This window comes from Meles meles, chromosome 1, assembly GCF_922984935.1.
Source record: "Meles meles chromosome 1, mMelMel3.1 paternal haplotype, whole genome shotgun sequence".
NCBI classification, from domain to species: domain Eukaryota; kingdom Metazoa; phylum Chordata; class Mammalia; order Carnivora; family Mustelidae; genus Meles; species Meles meles.
The window spans coordinates 169,262,046-169,283,629 of NC_060066.1; the positions used below are offsets into that span (position 1 = coordinate 169,262,046).

General features: G+C 36.1%; 1 protein-coding gene across 2 annotated transcripts in view; it reads left to right on the forward strand.

Moving 5' to 3' along the window:
* Positions 1–239: 239 nt before the first annotated feature.
* MYSM1 (Myb like, SWIRM and MPN domains 1) overlaps positions 240–21,584 on the forward strand; it is a 40,143-nt gene continuing 18,798 nt past the window's right edge. The window contains exons 1-9 of one of the 2 annotated variants that reach the window (XM_046014096.1): positions 240–322; positions 4,410–4,485; positions 6,092–6,162; positions 8,262–8,339; positions 8,432–8,455; positions 9,545–9,623; positions 12,290–12,388; positions 14,757–15,526; positions 20,718–20,848. In XM_046014096.1, coding sequence (XP_045870052.1) covers positions 240–322; positions 4,410–4,485; positions 6,092–6,162; positions 8,262–8,339; positions 8,432–8,455; positions 9,545–9,623; positions 12,290–12,388; positions 14,757–15,526; positions 20,718–20,848 — 1,411 coding nt within the window. The remainder of the gene's footprint in view (positions 323–4,409; positions 4,486–6,091; positions 6,163–8,261; positions 8,340–8,431; positions 8,456–9,544; positions 9,624–12,289; positions 12,389–14,756; positions 15,527–20,717; positions 20,849–21,584) is intronic. The other variant, XM_046014097.1, reaches the window with a different exon arrangement.

Below are 21,584 nucleotides of genomic sequence, written 5' to 3' on the forward strand. Positions count from 1 at the left end.
TTATCAATAAGAGAAGTGAAGAGCCAAGAACTTGTCCAAGAGCACTATCTCTTCAAAGCCCAAGCGTGGGCAAATTCCCAAGGTCTTTTACACACCAACCTCCTAAGACTACAGATGTTTCCTCTAAGGCCCCCCTCCCCCTTACCTAAGGGGCTGGACAAGTCTTCAGGTCCGCCCCGTGACTCATGAGACTCCGCCCCCAAGTCTTCCACCTCTCGCGGGATCTCTCGGGAAGACGGATGGGGTTAGGTCCCATCATGGCGGCTGAAGAGGCGGATGTGGATATCGAAGGGGACGTGGTGCCAGCGGCGGCACAGCCAGGGTGAGGCGTAGAGACCGGGTCTCGCAGGGATGGGGAGGAGCACGGGTGCGAAGAGAGTACCCTGGCAAGGCTGCGGGTTCAGCAAGGAACAGGGAGAGGAGGACCATCCGCTGGGCCAGGGTCTCCCGGCGGCCGGGGAGGTGCCGCGCCCATCCGGCTTGTAAGCTACTCCTGAGCCCAGCGGGCGTAGGTACCCGAGGCTCGGGTCGGATGGTTGCTTCACCTTTTACCGGAATATCCTGAGGGCGCCGACTTCGCCTACAACATTGCAGTCTACCCAACAATTAGATTCCTTCTTCCATGATGTACACTCCAGAATCCGCCCCTTTGCTCCCTCCAGACAGTAACTAGAACAAGGGCGGCTTCTGAACCGGACCTGAGCTCAGGGATCCTTGTCCATCGCTTGTAAGCGGTGTGACCTTGGGCGTGTCGTTTCATCCCTACTGACAGGTTTCCTATTCCACATGGGGTTGTGAAAAACTTCGGTATACAGCTTGACTTAAAGGAAAGGGGCAGGACTTTAGAGTTGGACAGCTCTGGGTTCTCCAGCATTGGCCGGCCTTGTCACTTCCTAGCACTGTGACCTTGGATCAGACATGTAACTTGCCTGAGCTGTCTAGCTCATGTGAGACTGTCATGGTATGTGCCTCATATGGTTATTGTGAACATCAGTTAAAGTAATTAGGGAATGTACTATAGCATACAGTAGGAGCTAGGTATATGTTCTTCACCATCTCTTTACCGTCATGGAGATTATTGTGAAGACCTAGTGAGGGTCACAGTTTACTTAATACAGAGTTCTGCAAACAGGCCAGTGTGATTTCAAGAAACATCATCCAGCTTGAGAGATCTAGCCCTTTGCTTGCTTTCCAAGTAAGAAATTGATACATACTATTTTTAAAATGTGCTTCCGCAGTCACCTTTTAGAATTGGAAGAGGCCTAGACTGGTCAGGAATCAAAAGACCTCAGATCTAAACTCAGCCAGTTATGTTGCTTATAAATATGAACAACCTCCTTATAAGTCTGTTAGGTTGAATGAACCCTGTGGAATTGCCAATCTTAGACCATTTTTAACATAAAAAATGGTAATTTCATACAGTCCAACCTAATATTAGAGACTCTGTAAATTATGGGGAACAGTACCCACCCTGCCCTGAGGGATTAAGGTAGCGGATTTAAAATTCTACTGAACTCTAAAACACTATAAAAATGTGAGGAGTAATTAAATTTGTATAGTCATTCTCTTCTAGATCTGTAGGCAAAGCAGTCCAGTGCTATTCAGATGAGTAGGGAAGTTTTATTAATAGTCATTGTTCACATTTGTGTGGATCAAGTTATCAAGTTAATCTTAAGTGCTCTTGCATGCATGATATAATTTACTTTTCACAGTAAGTCTATGTGATAAGTGGGCAGGAATGGTTAACTGCAGTCCAGAGAGAAGTGAGTTAGCCTTGGAAACATAGAAGATCATCTCAGAGCATTGCTCTACCCTTTTCCATAGGTTCTTCTTTATTTTTCTGATCATGTTTAATTTTTTTTTTTTTTTTTTGCCTTCTCTTTTTCTTTCCTTTCTCTTGCTATTGTGCTCAGCCTTAGGTCTATTGGTGACACTTATGATCATCTTAGACTCATGCAAGGTGGATTACACAGGTTATTGGTTCCTGATGGTCAGAGCCTTTGCCTTATTCACCTCCAAAGAGCATCATTAACATTATATACTGGTGAATGGTGCCCCCTGAAGTGTGTAGGTACAGCTAGTGATAACATCCGTGGAACCCCTGAGGATTAATTGAAAACACACTTTTAAGTACTTGCTAAGTTCTAGGTACCAAAGTTAGAAGGTAGCATTGAAACTTTGGTTTCCCTTTCACCTACCTTTCCTCCTCATCTTCCTTTTCTCCTGCTTGTGCTTTAAATCAGTGTTTTAAGGGGTTTTGTCATAAGAAAAACAAACCACACAGTCCCTGGTTCACCATCTCTCAAGCCTTAAATTTCTGTTAGGTTGGGTCATACAAAATTTGCCAGTGTTCAGCCGTTTTTGACCATAAGAAAAATGGAATTTCCTAAAATTGCGCTTAATATGTACTGATGTTTTCTGTATCTGTCACCAACCCAAATCTCTCTCCCGAGCTTTAGATCCATTTATCTAATTCTCTGAATCTCTGTTCTTGGATGTTCCACAAGCACCTTAGTCTCAGCTTATAAACTTTTCCCACCACACCTGCCATCTGCCTCCAAGTTTGCTAGTTCAAAAAATGGCACCATCCGCCCAGTAACTCAAGGCACAGATGGAGACTTTATCCCCTTTCCTTACCTCTCTCCTTCCACCCCTTCTATCCTATTAGTTGTTAAAGGTCTATTGATTCTAAGTATCCTCTCAAATGTATTCACTTCTTCATGTTCACACTGCTTGTTCCCTGGGTCTGAGTTACTGTCACTGCTCTAGTATTTATATAATCACTTCCTCTTAACTGCTCCGTATCTCTTTGGCCCCCTTCTATTTACTGAAGTTAGACCAGTCTTTCTTACATCCAAATCTCATGTTACTCCCTTCAATCCCTAACTTTCTTGATGAGAAAATCCTCATTCCTTAACTCCTACAGACCTGGATGATCCATGCTCCACCTACTAACTTTAATCATTCAACAAATATTGATTGAGCACTTCTTCTCTGCCAAGGCCTGAGTATATAGCAGTTATCAAACTAACTCCTTGCTCTCATAGAACTAACATTCTAATTGGGTAGGAAACAGTAAAACTTAGAGATAGGCCAAATGGGGATAAGTGGAAAAAGATAAAGAAGGGAAAGTGAATGGCATGTTAGCTTCTTATACACTTACCCAGGAAAACTGGCTCTGAAACTACAGGACTTCAGAGGTCAGCATGGATATAGTGGAAGGACCGGATTTGAAAAGGTAGGAGCTCACAGATTTGGCAACCAATTGAATACACTGTGAGGAAAATAAGGGCAGGCTCAGATTTCTGACTTGGGAAACTAGGGGGATGCATATCCTTTGTCTGAGGTAGGGAACAATGGAAGAGTAGCGGATTTGAGAGGAGTTTCTCAGTTAAAGTTTAAGCATGTTAATTAATGCTACCTATGGAGACTCAGGTGTCCAGAGGCATACACCAGAAGTGTGGAAGTTGCTAATCCTTATTGAGGAATACTGTAGAAAGACATTAATCCTGAACTGAGAGGCACCCAGGTGGCTCAGTCATTTAAGTGTCTGCCTTCTGCTTAGGTCATGATCTTGGAGTTCTGGAATCAAGACCCATGTCAGGCTCTCTGCTCAATGGGGAGTCTGCTTCTTCCTCTCCCTCTGTGCTCCCTTCTGTCTGTCTGTATGTCTCTCTCTCTCTCTCTTTCAAGTACATAAATAAAATCTAAAACAAAAACAAACAAACAAAAAAACACCGGAAGTGATACTACTCCCCCTCCTGTCCCTTGGCAGACCTCCATAAGCATAGGTTTCCTTCTGCCGATACAAGTCTCAGAATCCTTTATTTAGCATTCCCGTCAGCCTCTACCAAATCAGAGTTAACACCTGAATTAAAACCTTTTTGCCATCAACAGCTGAGAGAAATTATTGCTTTTAGTTTATTGTAACTAGTCTGTTAGTCCCACAATTTATAATAACCACTGCAAAACTAACTGAAGATTGAAAAATCTAAACCTTTTTATAGTCTAAGAGGTACAAAATTCTTACTACCACTAGACTAGTCTGGGAAAAGTCAGTAGTGTTCTAGGCAACTTGAACTCTGAAGTGTTGGTTCATGGCCATAGAGTATGTTGTGGTTGCTGTTTTCGGGTATTTTTTTTTCCTCATAAAGTTGTTTATTCTTGGGAAACAAAAGAAGTGAACAGACTCTGGTTGCAGTGGTGAAGTGGTTGTTTAAAGCCACTCTATATTCCAAAGGTTAAAGAAATCGAGTAGGCATTTCTGCAATGTTAAGTCTGTTTCTTAAGGGAAGAAGGGAATAAAATATTTGCTTAACATCTATGCCCTGCCAGTTCCCGTGTTATGTGAGTGGTATTTATTAATTGGTATAATGTCACCTTTTTACCCATTTTCTTAATTATTACAGAAGTGATGAAAGTACAGCATCTGTTTTACAAGATCACTATCTTGATTCATCATGGAGAACTGAGAATGGTCTTATTGTAAGTATTTCATGAAAATATGAAGTGCATAAGCTATTACTCACTGCCTGGAGTACCTCTTTTTTACTTGGTGCTAGTTCTCAGCAGTTACAGAGGTAGTATACTGGAAACATTTTTCTTACTTTAAAAATGAAAGAACCTTATTCTTACTTCTTTTGACTTTGAAATGGTGTGTTGGGAAACTACTTTCGAGCCAGCTAGATTTAGGTATAAATCCTTGCTCTTCGACTTACCAGATTCGTGAACGTTTGTTAATTCGTTAAAAGATGGGGATCATTGAAGGGTTCATTTCTTTCGTTTAGCAGTTATCTGTTGAATTCTTACTGTGTGTGAGACACTAGACCAGATTTGGGGGATACAGCTATAATCGAGACAGACATAGTCTTGCTCTCAAGTTGTATGTATGCTAAAAGGGAGTCCGGTGATAAACAGGTACACAGATTAAGTAGAAACCATGAAGAACGCAAGATGCTGGCTGAGAGTAACAGGGTGGGGAACCCATTTTAGAAAAAGTTGTCATTGAAGGAAACAAAAGGCGATATTTAAGTTGAAAAGTAATAGAGAGGAGTAGGTATGTGAAGAGTTGAGGAAAAACATTCTAGGCAGAAGGAATAGCAGCACAAAGGCTCTGCCGGAAAGCCAGTGCCTAGAATATAGTGGGAAAGCAGGGAGTGGCAGCTGTGACGATTGGAGAGGCAGACCCGAGCTCTGTCATGCTTGTATGAAGCGAGAGTAGAATCTCAGAGACCAATTAGGAAACATTTATGGTAGTCTAAGCAAGAGTTGGTGGTAGAGTGGCCTGAGGTTGTGGCAGAGTTGGATAGATTTTAATTATATTTTGGATGTAGAACTGCTTGGTAGATTAGATACAGGATTAAGAAAAAGGGGAAGAATCCAGTATGATTCCTAGGTTTCTACGTGGAATAACTAGGTAACTCATAATGCTCTTTACAAAGTTGGAAGCACAGGGAGAAACAGGTAAAGGTATGTGTTAGTAAGTTTTGAACATGTTAACTTTGGGAAGCCCACTAGACATCCAGGTGGACATTGGGGAGTGGGCAGTTGGTTATAACATTCTAGGTAGAGTTTAGAGAAGAGAACTGAGCTGAACATTTTTGAGAGTTGAAAATGAGTATGATCGTTTAAGGAAAGATTGTGGCTTAAAGGAAAAAAGAACTGTGGTGACTTTTGGAAATTGGTGAAATGTCTAGCAACATGTTTGCTACCTGGTATGTCTCATACATGATAGCCATTATGACTTTATCATGGGTAGGAGCCTTGGAATCCAGCAGTCTTGTGCGTCAGGTCTCTACTCTTCCACTTGAAATACTTGCGGTGGTCCGGATGCATCAGTGAAGTAGTAACACTGTTATCGGGGGAATCAGATATGTCTGTGCACAGTAAATGGGAGCTTTATTATTTGTAATCATTATATCATGTATTTCATTTAATGAAACATAGAAGATAATTTCAGAAGGCAATAAGTAAAAAGAAAAATATATTCTTTTTTTAAATTTATTTATTTTTTTTATAAACACCTAATATATTTTTATCCCCAGGGTTGTTTTTTTTTTTTTAATTTATTTTTTATATTCTTTTTTAATAGCCTTGGACTCTGGATAGCACCATCAGTGAAGAGAACAGAGCTGTCATTGAGAAGATGTTGTTGGAAGAAGAGTATCCTTTAATGATTATGAGGAAAGTAAAGATTTTAGGGTTAAAAATCTATAAGTACAAGACTTACCAAAGAGACCACTGTTATTACTAGATGGACCTTATTTGGCCCCAGACTGCAATTATATAATGTGTTAGCTACCTATGACAAAAGCAGCATTTTATTCCTCTGTTTCTGTTTTACTGCAGAGTGTAGGATCTAACTCAATATGCTTGAGTTTCTTTTCTCAGCCACCTCTATACTGTCTGAATGTTGAGTAGAAATTATAAAACATTTTAAATCAGTGAGAACCTTTTGTCCATGTCCAAGATCACTTAGTCCGAGCCTCCATCTACAGTTGTACAAGCTAAAACCCAAAGATGTTAATTTACCCAGAGATACACTTAGAATATGTAAAAGTGGAGGAGCACTGGGTGTGATGCCAAAACAATGAACACTGTTATGCTGTAAATAAACAAATAAAAAAAAAAATATGTAAAAGTTCTCAGGTCTCACTCCACCAGTTTACAGGTATTAGTTATGTGGGAGGAATCTAAGTAAAAAGCACAAAACAAATATTGCAGTATGAAGATTTTACCTCAGAAGTTGTAGGCCTTTATCCACAGTTTAGTCACTGGCTTCTTGTCCTTGTTTCTTTCATCTGTTTGATGATGGCAACTTCTTTGGGATTCCATTTTCTTAATATGCAAAATGAAAGGGTTGAACAAAATGACTTCTGATTTTATGATTTTGTAAAGATTATTAATAATCGTCTAATACATAGTGGTTTATTTCTAACTCTCATCTGTATTTTGTGGGTATCTACCTCCTTTTTAAGCCAGAATTTCTCTGTTCCCTTTATTCCCTATAACTGCTATGTTGATTTCAGAGTGTCTGTTTACCTTTAATTGTCATGGCCCTTTTTAGTATTTCTTATTCTCTTACTTTCCCCAAACATCACAACTATAGCCTAGATTACTGCTTTTCAATAGAAAAATAGTGCAAGACTCATACATCATTTAAAATTTTCTGGTAGCTACATTTAAAACAAGTAGGATTGATTTTAATAAGATACTTTATTCAACCCAGTATATTTAAAATGATATTTTCAACATTTAACGATAGAAACATATTATTGAGGTATTTTACATTCTTTGTTTATATGTGGTATTAGCTGATACATTGAATAGTACAAGTCTCAATTAATTAATACTTAAGTAGTCATGGGTTCACTTCCAGATTTAGAAGCAAAACTAATGAAGAAGTTTGTGAGCTCTTAGAGGACAGGAATGTTTTCTTGTATCTTTGTCATCAGCTCCTCGTACCTAGTGTATTACCTGACATACATGATATATAGTCAATATTTGTTAAGGGAAGAACATGTCAAACTAATTGAAGAGTATTGCGGGAAGCCAGTTTTAAGGAGTCGGAGAGGGAAGCTGCATGGTAGATATGACCTGTTATTAGTATTAATGTAGAGAACACCCTGAACTCTTTCTGTCTTCTTTAGAACTAGGAAAACAAACTCCCCTGTTAATCCTGGACAGCCAATCAGACTCATCTATTACATTCTCCATGTTTTAGGAAAAATGATTTAAATGAAACACAGACTGTTTCTTCTCTTAACCACTTCTAAGTAGAGCATATAGGAGAAACTAACATTTATGTAGAACACATTTTGTGTAGGTGCTGTGTTCATGTGATTTCATATGTGGTATTTAATCTATATAACAGCCTTGTGAAGTGTAGTTTTTTTTTTTTAATTTAAGATTTATTTATTTATTTATTTAAAAGGCAGAGATCACAAGCAGAGAGAGGGAGAGAGGGAGAGAGAGAGAGAAAAGCAGGCTCCCGGCTGAGCAGAGAGCCTGATATGGGGGCTCGATCCCAGGACCCTAAGATCATAACCTGAGCTGAAGGCAGAGGCTTAACACTGAGCCACCCAGGCGCCCCCTGGAGATATTTTTATTGTAGTTTTTGCAAATCTGGAAAAGGTTTTAAGAATTAATTTATCTAGGATTCAAGTATGATTTTCATTGATGTGAGTACCTACTTAATATAGGTCACATAAAAAGGTTATGATTTTATTATTGTTTTAAAAGTTTCTTTAATAATTACACAGGTATTACTTATCTAAAAAATCACTTCCAGAAAAATTCTGGCTTGATCAAAAGGAAGATGATAAAAAATACATGAAGAGGTAAAATCAATTTTTAACACTTTAAAAGTCTGAACTTATATTTTTAAAAACTTGTTCACAAGCTTCCTTATTTTCTTTTTCATGTGGTGCAGTCTACAGAAAACAGCAAAAATCATGTATGTACTTATACGTTTTATATTTTAAAATTATAGGAGATTTTAAAAATTATAGTTGACCTGTGGAAAAACTCTTGACCTTGGGTTGTACAAAAATATAAAATCAAAATTTCTTATACAGTTGTTGGAATGCCATAAGATAATTTTATGACGTTATTTATATGTCAGAATTTCTTTTATGGGCCTATATAAGCTATTCCATTGGATTATGGAAAAGGTGGTTTCCTAGGGATTTGTGGGGAAGTCTTTTAAAGCTGCTATCTAATAGGAATTGACTTGATTTCTAATTACCTTGTCAGTTAATTTTCATGTTGAACAAAAATTTAATTTGAATTTGTGGCTCTCAAAAATTATCTAGAGAAATCAAGTATTAACTGTGTTATAAATATCCTTTCCCTATAATAGAAGAAAATTTGATGTTATTTAGTGTTTATAAACTTTCATGTTTATGATTCCTCAAAGAGTAGACTTACAGATTTAGCATTGCCAAGGGTTTGAGCAGTGAGCAGACTTTGGCTTTTGCATTTTGCTGAATAAATAACAACAAAGAAGTTAATGACAAGATGAATGGTTTGCTTGAATTAAATTAATGAGTCTCATCACCATTTAATTTCTTAAGGACTGCATTTCAAAAGTAATAAACAGTGCCATAGTTTCTTCCTTTTTGGCTTGGTATTTACATAGATTTATATGGAAGAATCAAGAGAGAATATTTCTGGAGCCAAAACACTTACATGCCTTTCAGGATTTGGGAATGTACTAATATCTTCTGCTTTGTGTCCAGTCTAAGGAAGTGTATTTGTTTTGTTACTACATTGACTTCCTTTGATGTCTTTTAGTGTTATCTTCACTCAGACCCAAGGATTATGTCTCTTGGGGCTCCTATCATCCTGAGCTAGATAAGTATACAAGACAGGGTAAATCTGTCCCCCAGGTAGAGGCTGCAGCCTTTTCTTCTCTTCTTCTTTTTTAACTCTTAGACTCACACAGTACTGAATTTAGCCTTTGGCTATCTATAACCTTTAGCTGCATAAATATGGAATGTTCCATTTCAGACTTTTTTTTTGCAATTCCTTTTTTTCCCCTCAGGGCACATTCTCCTACAAAACCAGCCAGTTACTCAGTAAAGTGGACGATAGAAGAAAAAGAGCTGTTTGAACAAGGGCTGGTAAATAGAGCAATTTTTAATTTATAGTAAAATAATTCTAGAAGCCAGTATTGATAGAATTATAAGGTTAATTTGGGTAGACCAGAAATTTCTTTCAATGATCACATCTTTAATTTTTCTGTAGTGATGATGTTTGTAGTACAGGAGACTTCCTTTTAACTTACAGCTAAGTCACTAAAATATTAAAATATACTAGGATCAATATTTTAGATAATTTTCATTCCCTCCCCTTTTTTTTGATAATAATAAAACCCAAGATACTGAGCTCTGTATACATTGACTACCTGGATTAAAGGACAAAATTACTTATCTGATGTCTTCTCTTGGGGGGAAAAAAAACAAACAACAACAACAAAAACCTTGATATTTGGAACTGTCTGCATAATCAACTGAGTTCTTATTTATTCAGATACTTGGCATTGTGCTCACAGTCTGAATATTTTTTTAGTGGATATAGTTGAAGACCAGAAACATTTCTTTTGCATGAATGTTTCACTGAAATCTATTTAAATATCCACAAATTACATAATAGGAAAAAATGTACGCCCATTTGTAATTCTGAAAATTCTCCCTATTAATAGGAAGAAACTTTTAAGTAAATATTCAAAAATTTTTTTTCTAATTATTAGGAGTAGGTTATATCTTTTCCTTTAAGGTACATGTTACCCAGTATTAGACTAACTAATTTTGAAATTACATACATTTATATATTATGTATAGGATATTAGTATAATATTTATGTGGGTTTTATGAATATAAATTGAAATGTCATTATTAACATTTCTACAGATGATGGGAAATAAAATGTGTTTGTATTTTTATAGACATCGCCATGACTTCTGTATGTTCTGTGATGTCTTTATATAAATAAATAAACTATCTGGAAGATTTTATCTCCTCCTGAGGTTTTCTCCTGTACTGTTGATGTTTTTTATATTGGTATTTCATTCTGTTGCATGATTATCATTTTTATACCTAACTTTAATTAACCAGTCACTTATTTAAGATTGCTGACTACTTTGGTGTTTTGCCCCTTACCAAATGCTATATATATATGTGTGTATGTGTTTGTATGCACATACACAAAAACGGGTTGTGTATTTTTAGGTGGTGATGATAGGGGCTATGTCTGCATGAGTCGAACTTCAAAGGGTATATAAAGTTATAGGTATTAAGTCTCCCTATCACTCCTGTCTGTGCCTTCAGTTCTCTTCACCTCAGGTAACCATTGTTATCTGTTCTCTGCATGTCCTTCCAGAGATATTTGTCCCTATATACGCCAATATGTATGTATTTATATACATATGTAGGTATCTGTCTATATACTTAAACAGATATTTTAAACCTAGAATGTTTTCCTACAAAACTACATGGAACTGTTTGGTTGTATTTACAGCCTTTTTAACCTGTTGATATAGTTTGCTTATACACTGAATTTTCTCAGGCTTTAGAGAAGGGAATTATGTGGTACTGAAAGGAAAATTTTTCCTCACTTTTGGGCATAGAATTGTCTCTGCTCTGTTTTGAAATTGGTGTTTTCTTTGTTCCTCTTGTTCACATACCCTCTCCAATTTTCATAATGCTCAAGCCCCTATAATCCCAACTGGTTATGCTCTGTCCAGATCTTTGATCTGTCCAAAAGTTCTCCATCCTATGAAGTTACTTATTTGCTTTCATCCCACAAAATTTAACTAATTGTTCAGTAATTTGATCTTAGCTAGTGTTAGTTAATAATGATCTTAATTTATATTTACTAAGAATTTTCCCAGAAATACTTTCAGTTTTAAGAAATTGTTCACATGTCATATTTTCCCGTGAATATCAGAAATAAGTATATAATTAACTTATCATAGGGTCAGGTTTTGAAGGTGATGTGCCACCATAAGTCATGACCTATAAATGTTATATAAATCTGGCCTTGGGATCAGCTTCCCTGAGTTGTAAAGATACTGTGAAGATTTATGTATCAAATAATAGACTCGATACCTAAAAATTCCTTTTAGCTTTAAAATTATACTTCATTCCTTTCTGTACTTCAGAAAACAGCAGCGCTCCCTCAGGGTTTCAGTTTTTTTCCCCAGCACAACTTTGTTATTAGCGGGCATAAGCCTTTAACAGTACTGGGGTATAGGGAGGTGCTGGCTGCAGGTTGCTTCATTTGTGATTCATTTGTTTTTCTAAGTCCGTTTTCTGTGATACCTGGGTAGAGTAAAGGTATCTGCTATGGGACAGGTAATGGATATTGTGCCAGATGGAATGTGGGTAAAAAAAGATATTTTGAAATTAGTTCCAGAACATAATCAGTTGATTCTATAAATGGAAAATGTAACCTGCCTCTTTTTCAGACACTTGTTTTTTTAGATTTGGAACATTGTAATGTTCAATATGAATACATACTGTTAGGGATACATAAAAGTGGTGGATCTTCATTTAGATAGCTGTAAAAAGAAAACTAATTTCCAAATCATTTTGGTCAGTTTTCAGAAGTCGAGATTCCAAGAGTGTGGGCTTTACTTTTAAGAGTCTTAGCTTATATATGAGGCTTTGTTGTGTGCTTTAGAAAATAAATAAAGATGGGTTGTTCTTTTAGGTTTTTTTTTTAAATATGCAGTTGCTTTAAATATTAAATTAATCAAAATAAATTTCTTTCCATTTTGATAACATAGGCTAAATTTGGCCGAAGGTGGACCAAAATTGCAAAGCTAATTGGAAGTCGCACTGTTTTACAAGTTAAGAGCTATGCCAGGCAGTATTTTAAAAATAAGGTAAGCAGGATATAAATATCCTACTTAGTAATAGTATTTGCAGTAAATAAAATTAGGAAGCAAAAGTAGTGCTTTAATTTGGGCATTAATGTCAATATTCAAAGTTTTTGTAGTGAAAGTATTTTATATTCATAAAGTACTCAGCACATGTTTATGTTCAGAAATCTCAAAGTATATCTTAATTGCTTTGAGTATTAAGTGCTCCTGGAAAATATCTTTTCTTTTTAAAGATTTGCATTGTAGCTTTTTGTTTTTGTTTTTGTTACTGTTTTATTAGCAAGATGCCTACTTGTAAATTCTGAGAAGAGTTTGATTTAAAAACCAGTCTTTTCCATATATGAGTACTACACCCAGTCCAGAAGAGCAAGCCCAAAAGCTCTAGAATGGTGTTTGAAAATACAAGCTGTTAGAGGTGCCTGGCTGCTCATTTGGCAGAGCAGGCTACTCCTGATCTGAGGTTGTGAGTTCAAGCCCCATGTTGGGCACAGAGCTTACCTCTGTCCTGGCTGCAAGAGAGGCTGAGGAAGTTTCTGGATTTTACTTGGAGGTTTAAGAGCTCCTAGCAAAATTGATGCTGGATGTTCCAAAGCGTGAACTGGCTCCTGCTCTGAATGTTTTGTTCCTGCTCCATCCTCATGGCGGCAGCATCTACTATATTCTTAGGACTCCACGGTCTGTGGCTTCAGCCTACTTCTCTGCTGGGCCTCCTCCTGCAGGCACCCGGGACATCGTAGTAGCCTCAGAATCTCTGAAGATTTGCCTTGTAGCTTTTAGGAATGATTAGAGCTTAGGAACCATAAATGCTAACATGAAACTAAAATCTGTTTAATAACAATGAAACTTTTATAATTTTTTTGAAGAATTATATGAAAACTTCAGTAAATTGAAGTGTTCAGAAAAGCATAGTTTGGGTGTAGTTCTTTAATCTTTTAAGTAATCTGTGCTATGTTCAATCATGTAGTTTGGTATTTAGAAAATTTTAATGTCTTCTCTGCTTGCATTTGGGAACATAATTATATAGAATTTGACAAGGTCGTAAGTGAAATTTGCAGTTTTCTTTTAATGCAAATAATGGGTTTTATCCTGTATACAAGATTTATATAACTTAATGTCATTTGAGAATGGGAGGTAAAGAGTGGAATGGGTTCATTATATATCAATCATCTGCTCCTTCTTTAACCAATCAAATGCATATTCAAGGCAGCTTGGCAAGATTAAGGTATTCTGGAAGAGAATAAAGTTTAACTCAGTTATTCCAATCCCCGTGCTTCTCAGACTAGAACATGCAGAACATCTTAGGGTGTCAGTTTTACTCAAAGACTTGGGATGAAAGGATATATCGGGATGTTAAAAGAGACATTCATAAAAAATATAATATGAAATCTTACCTGAATTTTTAAGGTTAAAACAGGAGGCTTGAAGTAAATAGCAAGGTTGTTAAAGGCTATTCCAAGCCATATGTCCAAATTTCCCTTTCTCTCCTGCTACCCTTTTATTCTTCTTTACATAATAAGCCAATTAATCTCAAATACTAGATACTAGGATTCTCTTGTGATATAGGATCTGTAAGTAAGCTTCTTTTAGGAGCTGAAATCCCTTGGGTATGCCAGTCATGTACAAAATTTTTCAAAAACCATGTGGAAAGATTTTATTTCAAATCATTTCTTTTCATTGATAGTCATTTTTTTCTCCATCGACTAGATAGTTATGTCTGTAATAGTACATATGGAAGATAATTTCATGCCTTAAATTATAAGCTGTATAACATTGGAGCTACATTAAATGAACCTTTGAAAATAGTTTGTTTCTATTATATCTGTATTTAAATGAAAGATGAATTTAATTTACTAAGTAAAGATATGTGACATAGATTCCTTTAAATAATGGGCTGTTCAGCATTATAAACAATAATCAGCTGAGGTATCTGACATTCTAAGAAATTAGCTGTTGAAAATATTTTAATATCTTAAAAAATACCTTAGTATAACAGTTGTTGGTTCATTCTCTGTGGTTGATTTGAGACAGAGTCCTGTTTTAAACTTAATATTGAAAAACAGGTAATAGTTGTACAAGGGCATAGGTCATGATTATTTGATAAATAAAATAAATAAATAAATTATAAATATATATTTATAAATTATAAATAAATAAAATCAGCTGGCCACAAATGAGTCAAATATAATGATAGAAGTTTGAAATGATGATATTTTTCATTTAAAATGCAGTTGTAAATCCTTAAAGAAAAGCACAATAAAGGTATAATACACCATTGACGTGTCAGTTTAATAATACTGTATTTATTATATATGTGCCAGGTGATAAATTTTTAAATGTTAATATGGGGATTTTTATCTTGATTTTTAACAAGGTAAAATTAGATGGTCCAGAGAAGGAAATACCAAATCAGAAGAGCAGCAGTGATCTTCAGACTAAAAATGAAGATGAAGGCACAAAGGCATGGACGCCGTCAAGTTTAAGGGGACGTGCTGATCCCAACTTGAATGCTATAAAAATTGAAAAGTTATCTGATGATGAAGAAGTAGACATCACAGATGAGGCAGATGAGTTGACTTCTCAAGCTCCTCAAAAGAATCCTAGCAATGATGTCTTATTAAACATTTCTAATAGTAAAAGTCATGAAACCAGTCAAGGGGAATTTATTGCTTACAATCAGGAAGATTCTGTATCTGAATCTTCCGAGGAATATTTTCAGAATATAAAGCAAGGCGAGATGGAAGCACTTTCAAGTTCAGGAAGTAAATTTTGGACTGAAAAAGAGAGCATTAGTGACAAAAAATCAGTTGAATTAAATAATCAGAAATGTAATAAACTGATGAAAAACTCTGAAAAACATGATGGAAATGGAATAATAGATGATGCCAGGCCATTGCCTTTTCCAGAGCCTTGTGAAATTCAGAAAGACTTGGGTGACAATGAAATGCTTTTTCATTCTTCCTGTCAAATGGAGGAGGAGAGCCATGAGGAAGAAGAGCTTAAGCCACCAGAACAAGAAGTAGAAATAGATAGAAATACCATTCAAGAAGAAGAGAAACAAGCAATTCCTGAGTTTTTTGAGGGACGCCAAGCTAAAACACCAGAACGCTATTTGAAAATTAGGAATTACATTTTGGATCAGTGGTAAGGAAGAATTATATTTTAGATACTGTTGTAAAACGTATGATGCTCTAGAGTATTTTAATTAGGCCTATGCAGAATTTAGTATTTTACATCAGTAGTGATGTGGAGAGCTTAAACATCAATGTATTTTAATAGGCAAGACTTAAAATTTCTCGTGAAATTTTCTTTGAAAGCTTTGGTAAATATTGTTGTCACTAGCTATCTCAACCCATTTGTCTGTTCATTAAGAGTATTTGGTCCTGGAAAAAGATAATTTGCTTTAAGAAGCAGTTTCTTGGGCGCCTAGGTGGCTCAGTTGGTTAAGCGACTACCTTTGGCTCACGTCATGATCCTGGAGTCTCGGGATCGAGTCCCGCATTGGGCTCCCAGCTCCATAGGGAGTCTGCTTCTCCCTCTGATGTTCTCCCCTCTCGTGCTCTTTCATTCTCTCTCTCAAATAAATAAATAAAATCTTAAAAAAACAAAAACAAAAACAGTTTCTTAGGACAGTGTTAGGAAGATACAAAAACATTACTGGAAAAGGGGGAGAATGTCTTTCCTAGTTTATCATGTACTTGTAAGTAAAAAAAGAAAATTTTGGTGACAGAGGATATTTCTGTCATCAACTGTGGCTAGATTACAGAAACCATTCTAAATTGCTATAAATGCTTTCGGCTTTGATCTTATAACGTGTTAATAATCTCTTCATCCAGCTTCACCAGGACACGGGAATTTTCTAATATATGAAGTTTATCTTCTAAATTGTGAGAATTTGAATTATTTAGCATTGGATGGGGCACAAACCAAAAAACTTCCCACCTTATTAGCCTAAGTGCTCTGCAAATAATTTGAATTTTTCCCAACAGCTTAAGACATTATCAAACATTCATAATTACTGTTTTTGCTTCAGGAGATACTGAATTGTGTAGGGCCATCTTTACAGAGGACTTATGCTATAACTTAGGAAGATGGCCAAAGGAAAACAAATAACCAGGCTTACTACATCAGTAACCTTCATTGCCGTACAATATTAATTTGTTTTTCAAAGATGGCTCTATTCTAAATGAAGGATTTTTGCTCTTGTTCTTGACTGATGGTTGAGATGACTAAAAAAAAAAAATTTCTGGGTTAGGGTGGTATCAAATGAAAGAAGAATTATAAGGAACAACTGATAGTTGCACAGTGCTTTACAGTTTACAGAAAGCTTTTCTGTGTTTTGGTTCCTCACAACTGGCCTAAAAATAGGCAGGTGGTGTTTTCTAAAGTGTTTGATAGATTCTGTGGTCAGGAGAGGTTTGGGGGCCTGCCTTTTATTATACAACCAGCTACTGACGGAAGGACCTATGCGCAGGTCTCAACCCTGGGCATCAGTCTCCCCATTATTTCACATTGCCTGATTGATTTCATGCTATTGAGAGGACCAATCAAATTAGATCTCAACGGGTATCTAATTTTGTTTTTGGAAATAAGAGGATGAATGGCCAAAATAGAAGGACTTAAAAATAATATCTCAAATTTTTTTTATCTGTATGAATCATTGAGAGTGACTTAATGGTGCTTTAATCAATTTCATTTATTTGAATTTGAATAAATTCATTTATTTGAATTTTGCCTCAGTAAGGCAGAATAACTTATACAGATGATATAAATTATATGGCAGTAGTTTCCTAACAACATTTGCCTTTGTTCATAAAACCACTTAAATGTTATTTCAATATAGTGATTTAGCAAACAGTGTGAAAGTAGAAAGAAATGTTTTGGAACAGGAGCTCAAAACTACTCTCTTCAGAAATAGAAGAGGGAACTAGAGGTGGTATTTAAAAAAATAAAAAAAGAGTAAAGTTTTGAAATACAAAAGACCTGCTAAATTTGTTCGTAGCTAAAAGATCCTTTCCGTAAAAACACAACTGATTTCCTTAAGGGTATGTTTTATTAAGATAGTAACCAATACCATTATTAAATGCCTACCAAATGCATTTAAATGTATTTAAATCGTCTCCAGTCCTCTTGGCAACCTTGTCCTCATTTTACAGGTGAGAAAAATGAGGTTCAGAGAGAAAAAGGAACTTGTTCCAGGTCACATTAGGGGAAAGTGATTTCTGGGTCTTGCAGTCTTACTCCTTATTTTCACTTCATCTCAGGTCCTTTACCCAGACTTTTCACTCTGCCTTGGATGCTTCCCCTACTCTGCACCCCAGGGCTTAATGAACTGTGCTTCGTCAAGTCCTTCAGGTCTGCTCCAAAAGAACTAGAGGACTTTATGACCACCCTATCTAAAATAGCTCCCAGCTCTGCCTCCCAGTCTCTTGCTCTGTATTTTATTTATCTTCATGCAACTTATTACTACTGGATATTATATTTTTATTTGTGTATTGTCTCCTCTTCCTCCCTCCTCCTTCCCCGTGATAATACAGGCTTCACATGGGCAGATTTTTGTCTGTTTTTTTCATTGTTTCATTGTTACACTCCTAGTTCTTAGAATACTTGTTCTAAGCAAATATAGAGGCACTCTATATTTGTTGAGGGGGAAAGATGGTGCAAATGAATCATGAATAAGTATCTTTAGATCTTTAGAGGCTTTACCCTTTTTTTTTTTTTTAAGATTTTATTTATTTATTAGAGAGCACGTGCACAGGTGAGGGGAGAGGCAGAGGACAGAGGGAGAAGCAAGACTCCCTGCTGAGCAGGGGGCCCTATGAGGGGCTTAATCCCAGGACCTTGGGATCATAATGTGAGTTTAAGGCAGGCACTTAACCTACTGAACCACCCAGGTGCCCCTAGAGGACTTCCATTTGTTCAGCATCATGATGCTAGTGCTGAGCTCTTTTTAAAGACTTTTGATTTGGGCAGTCTTTAAGTCAATACAGTTTTTAGATTTCCTATAGAATTTTGGAAGCTGGTTACACTGCTTATTCCTGTTCTCTTGGCTTCATTTGTGCAGTTTGTTTCCTTTGATTGAAGTGAAGTAAAAACACTCTGGGATCTCAAACCTTTTAGTGGAATTTCTCCCCCCCCCACCCATGGTTATATTCATTATTTTTTAGAGAGCACATGCAAGTGAGGGAAGGGGCAAAGGCAGAGGGAGAGAATCCCAGGCTGACCGCCTGCTGAGCACCGGCCACTGCGAGACTATCTCACAACCCTGCGATCTTGGTGACTTGAGCTAAAACTAAGAGTCAGGTGCATAACCCGCTGAGCCACCAGGTGCCCCTCAGTGGAACTTTCGATACCCTTCCACATCACAAGTTACTTTTTGCTTTCCCTGAATGTCTGTAGAGCTAATGTTTTGTTTTTGTTTTTTTTTTAATAGTAATTTTTGTTAGGAGAAAAAAAAATTGTTTTAAAGATTTTGTTTGTTTATTTGACAGGCAGAGATCACAAGTAGGCAGAGAGGCAGGCAGGGTGGGAAGCAGGCTCCCTGCAGAGTAGAGAGCCCGGTGTGGGCTCAATCCCAGGACCCTGGGATCATGACCAGAGTGGAAGGCAGAGGCTTTAACCCGCTGAGCCACCCAGGTGCCCCAAACTAATGATTTTATTTTTTATTTATTTATTTATTTTTTTATTTTTTTATTTTTTATTTTTTTAAAGATTTTATTTATTTGACAGAGAGAAATCACAAGAGAGGCAGGCAGAGAGAGAGGAAGGGAAGCAGGCTCTCCGCTGAGCAGAGAGCCCGATGCGGGACTCGATCCCAGGATCCTGAGATCATGACCCGAGCCGAAGGCAGCGGCTTAACCCACTGAGCCACCCAGGCGCCCCTATTTATTTATTTTTTAAAGATTTTATTTTATTTATTTGACAGAGAGAGAGATCACAAGTAGGCAGAGAGGCAGGCAGAGAGAGAGGAGGAAGCAGGCTCCCTGCGGAGCAGAGAGCCCGACGCAGGGCTCGATCTCAGGACCCTGAGATCATGACCTGAGCCGAAGGCAGCAGCTTAATCCACTGAGCCACCCAGGCGCCCCCCAAACTAATGATTTTAAATTTGGTTTCTGCTTAGGTCTTCTTTGAATACCCTATCTAAAATAGTCTGCACCTAGTTTTCTCATTCTATCCCTTATCCTTCTGAGTTTTTCTTCCTAGAGCTTGTTGCTGCCTGTCATTATGTATTTTATATTATATATTTATTTATATATGTATGTATTTATATATACACATATATAATAGATATTATTCATTGTATATATTCAATGGATCCAGAGGAATATAAATGGATCCAGAGAGGAATATAAAGTTATATTCCTCTCTGGATCCTTAGTGCCTAAAACAGTGCCTGGTGTGTAGGATGCAAAGTAAATATTTGTAGAATAAAATAAAGATTAAATAAGAAATACCTGTTATATGATATATCTGAATACTTGGTTTATGACGTCTGTATGTAAATATCAACTTTAACCTCCATAAGCAAGTACTTTAATCCCCCTGATTTTTCGTTTCCTCCTCTCTAAAATAAGAATAAGAATAATAAATGCTACTTTGTAGAGTTATGAGGATTAAGGTTGATAACTATTAGTACTGGCATAAGCATTTTTGCTACTATTAGTACTCCATTACTCTTAACCTGTTATCTACTATGGTATAGTAAATATATTCAATAAATATTCATTTTATTACGTAAACTTTTTAATTTTTTCATAGTTTTTGGGCATTCCTTGATTCCTTTAAAATCCCCTTAATATCTCTTTCTGTTTTCCAGGGAGAGTAAGCACTTGATATTTATTGGTGTAATGTTTAAAAACCAATATAAAACTTTTAAGCATTTGTAATTTAGCTTATAATTAAAATATACTGTCCAGCAAAGTAAAAGTAGATGAAGCTAAGTAATATATTAAAAATAAGAAAAGCCTAATAGTAAATACTTTAGATATAGTATCAGAGTGCCCTTTTTATTCAAACATTGAAGTTTGAATTGGGATCTGTTGACAAAGCTTCTAACTTTAAAATCTTGGGATAACTGGAATCTTTTACATTTCATATGGGAAAGAAATAATACTTAATAAAAATCACATTATACTCATAAGATTTTGTATCATTTAAAGATATTTCAGGAAAAAATACACTTGGGTATTATGTATTAGCATTGTTTTTACTACACATTTACAGATTGAGAGGGGGTAAATTTTTAAGATATTTCAAATATTAAAAGTTTTCCCCAGAAATCTTTTTTTCATGTTTTTATTTATCCAAAATAACCATACTTCCATCTCTTAATTAGGGAGATATGCAAACCGAAATACTTAAATAAGACCTCAGTACGTCCTGGCCTGAAGAACTGTGGGGATGTTAATTGTATTGGACGGATTCATACATACCTCGAGTTGATAGGAGCAATCAATTTTGGATGTGGTAAAAATAAAAACCCAACAACATCTTTTACACAACATTTTTTTATCCTTAGAGCACCCATTAACTTCTTTGTTAGAATTCAAGCAGATTTAGTATAGATAGAGAATTCAAGAGGGTATTATAACATTATGAAATAAATGTATCATTGAGTTGTTTCTTTAAAACAGATTTCTGTTGATCAAACTGTATTTTCCTGTAACCTGCAGTGAAAGTGATGGTATGAAAAGGAAAAATAGTCAGTCTAAGTAGTAGAAATAATTTAACGATGTAGCTCTTTGTCAAGTAAAAGTAAAGTCATTTTAAGAAAAATCTAGTAATGGCCCATTTAATTTGTAAAATCTGTATTAATGCTAGAAATACTGTCTAGCAATGTTTAAATAAAGGAAATAATTTATGAGCCTCTACACTTAAATGTAATAAAAGTGTCAAAATATTTTTCATGGAAGAAAGTTTCTTTCACCCTAGTTTTTCTCAAATTTAAAGTCAATGAATATGCATGACTTTAAATGTATTCTTCACTTTTATTGAATTAATGTGACACAAACATTTTTAAATAAGATAATAACCATAGTTGCAAAGTGATTAAGGTAATTAGAACTTTGTAACCCATGGTTTCAGAAAAGTATATTTTATATGTATAAGAGAAGACAGCTAACCAGAAAGTTTCCTTTCAGAGATTATTTTATTTTGTAGGAGAGAGAGAATTCACAGTCTGCCCTGTGGTCTGTCCTTCATT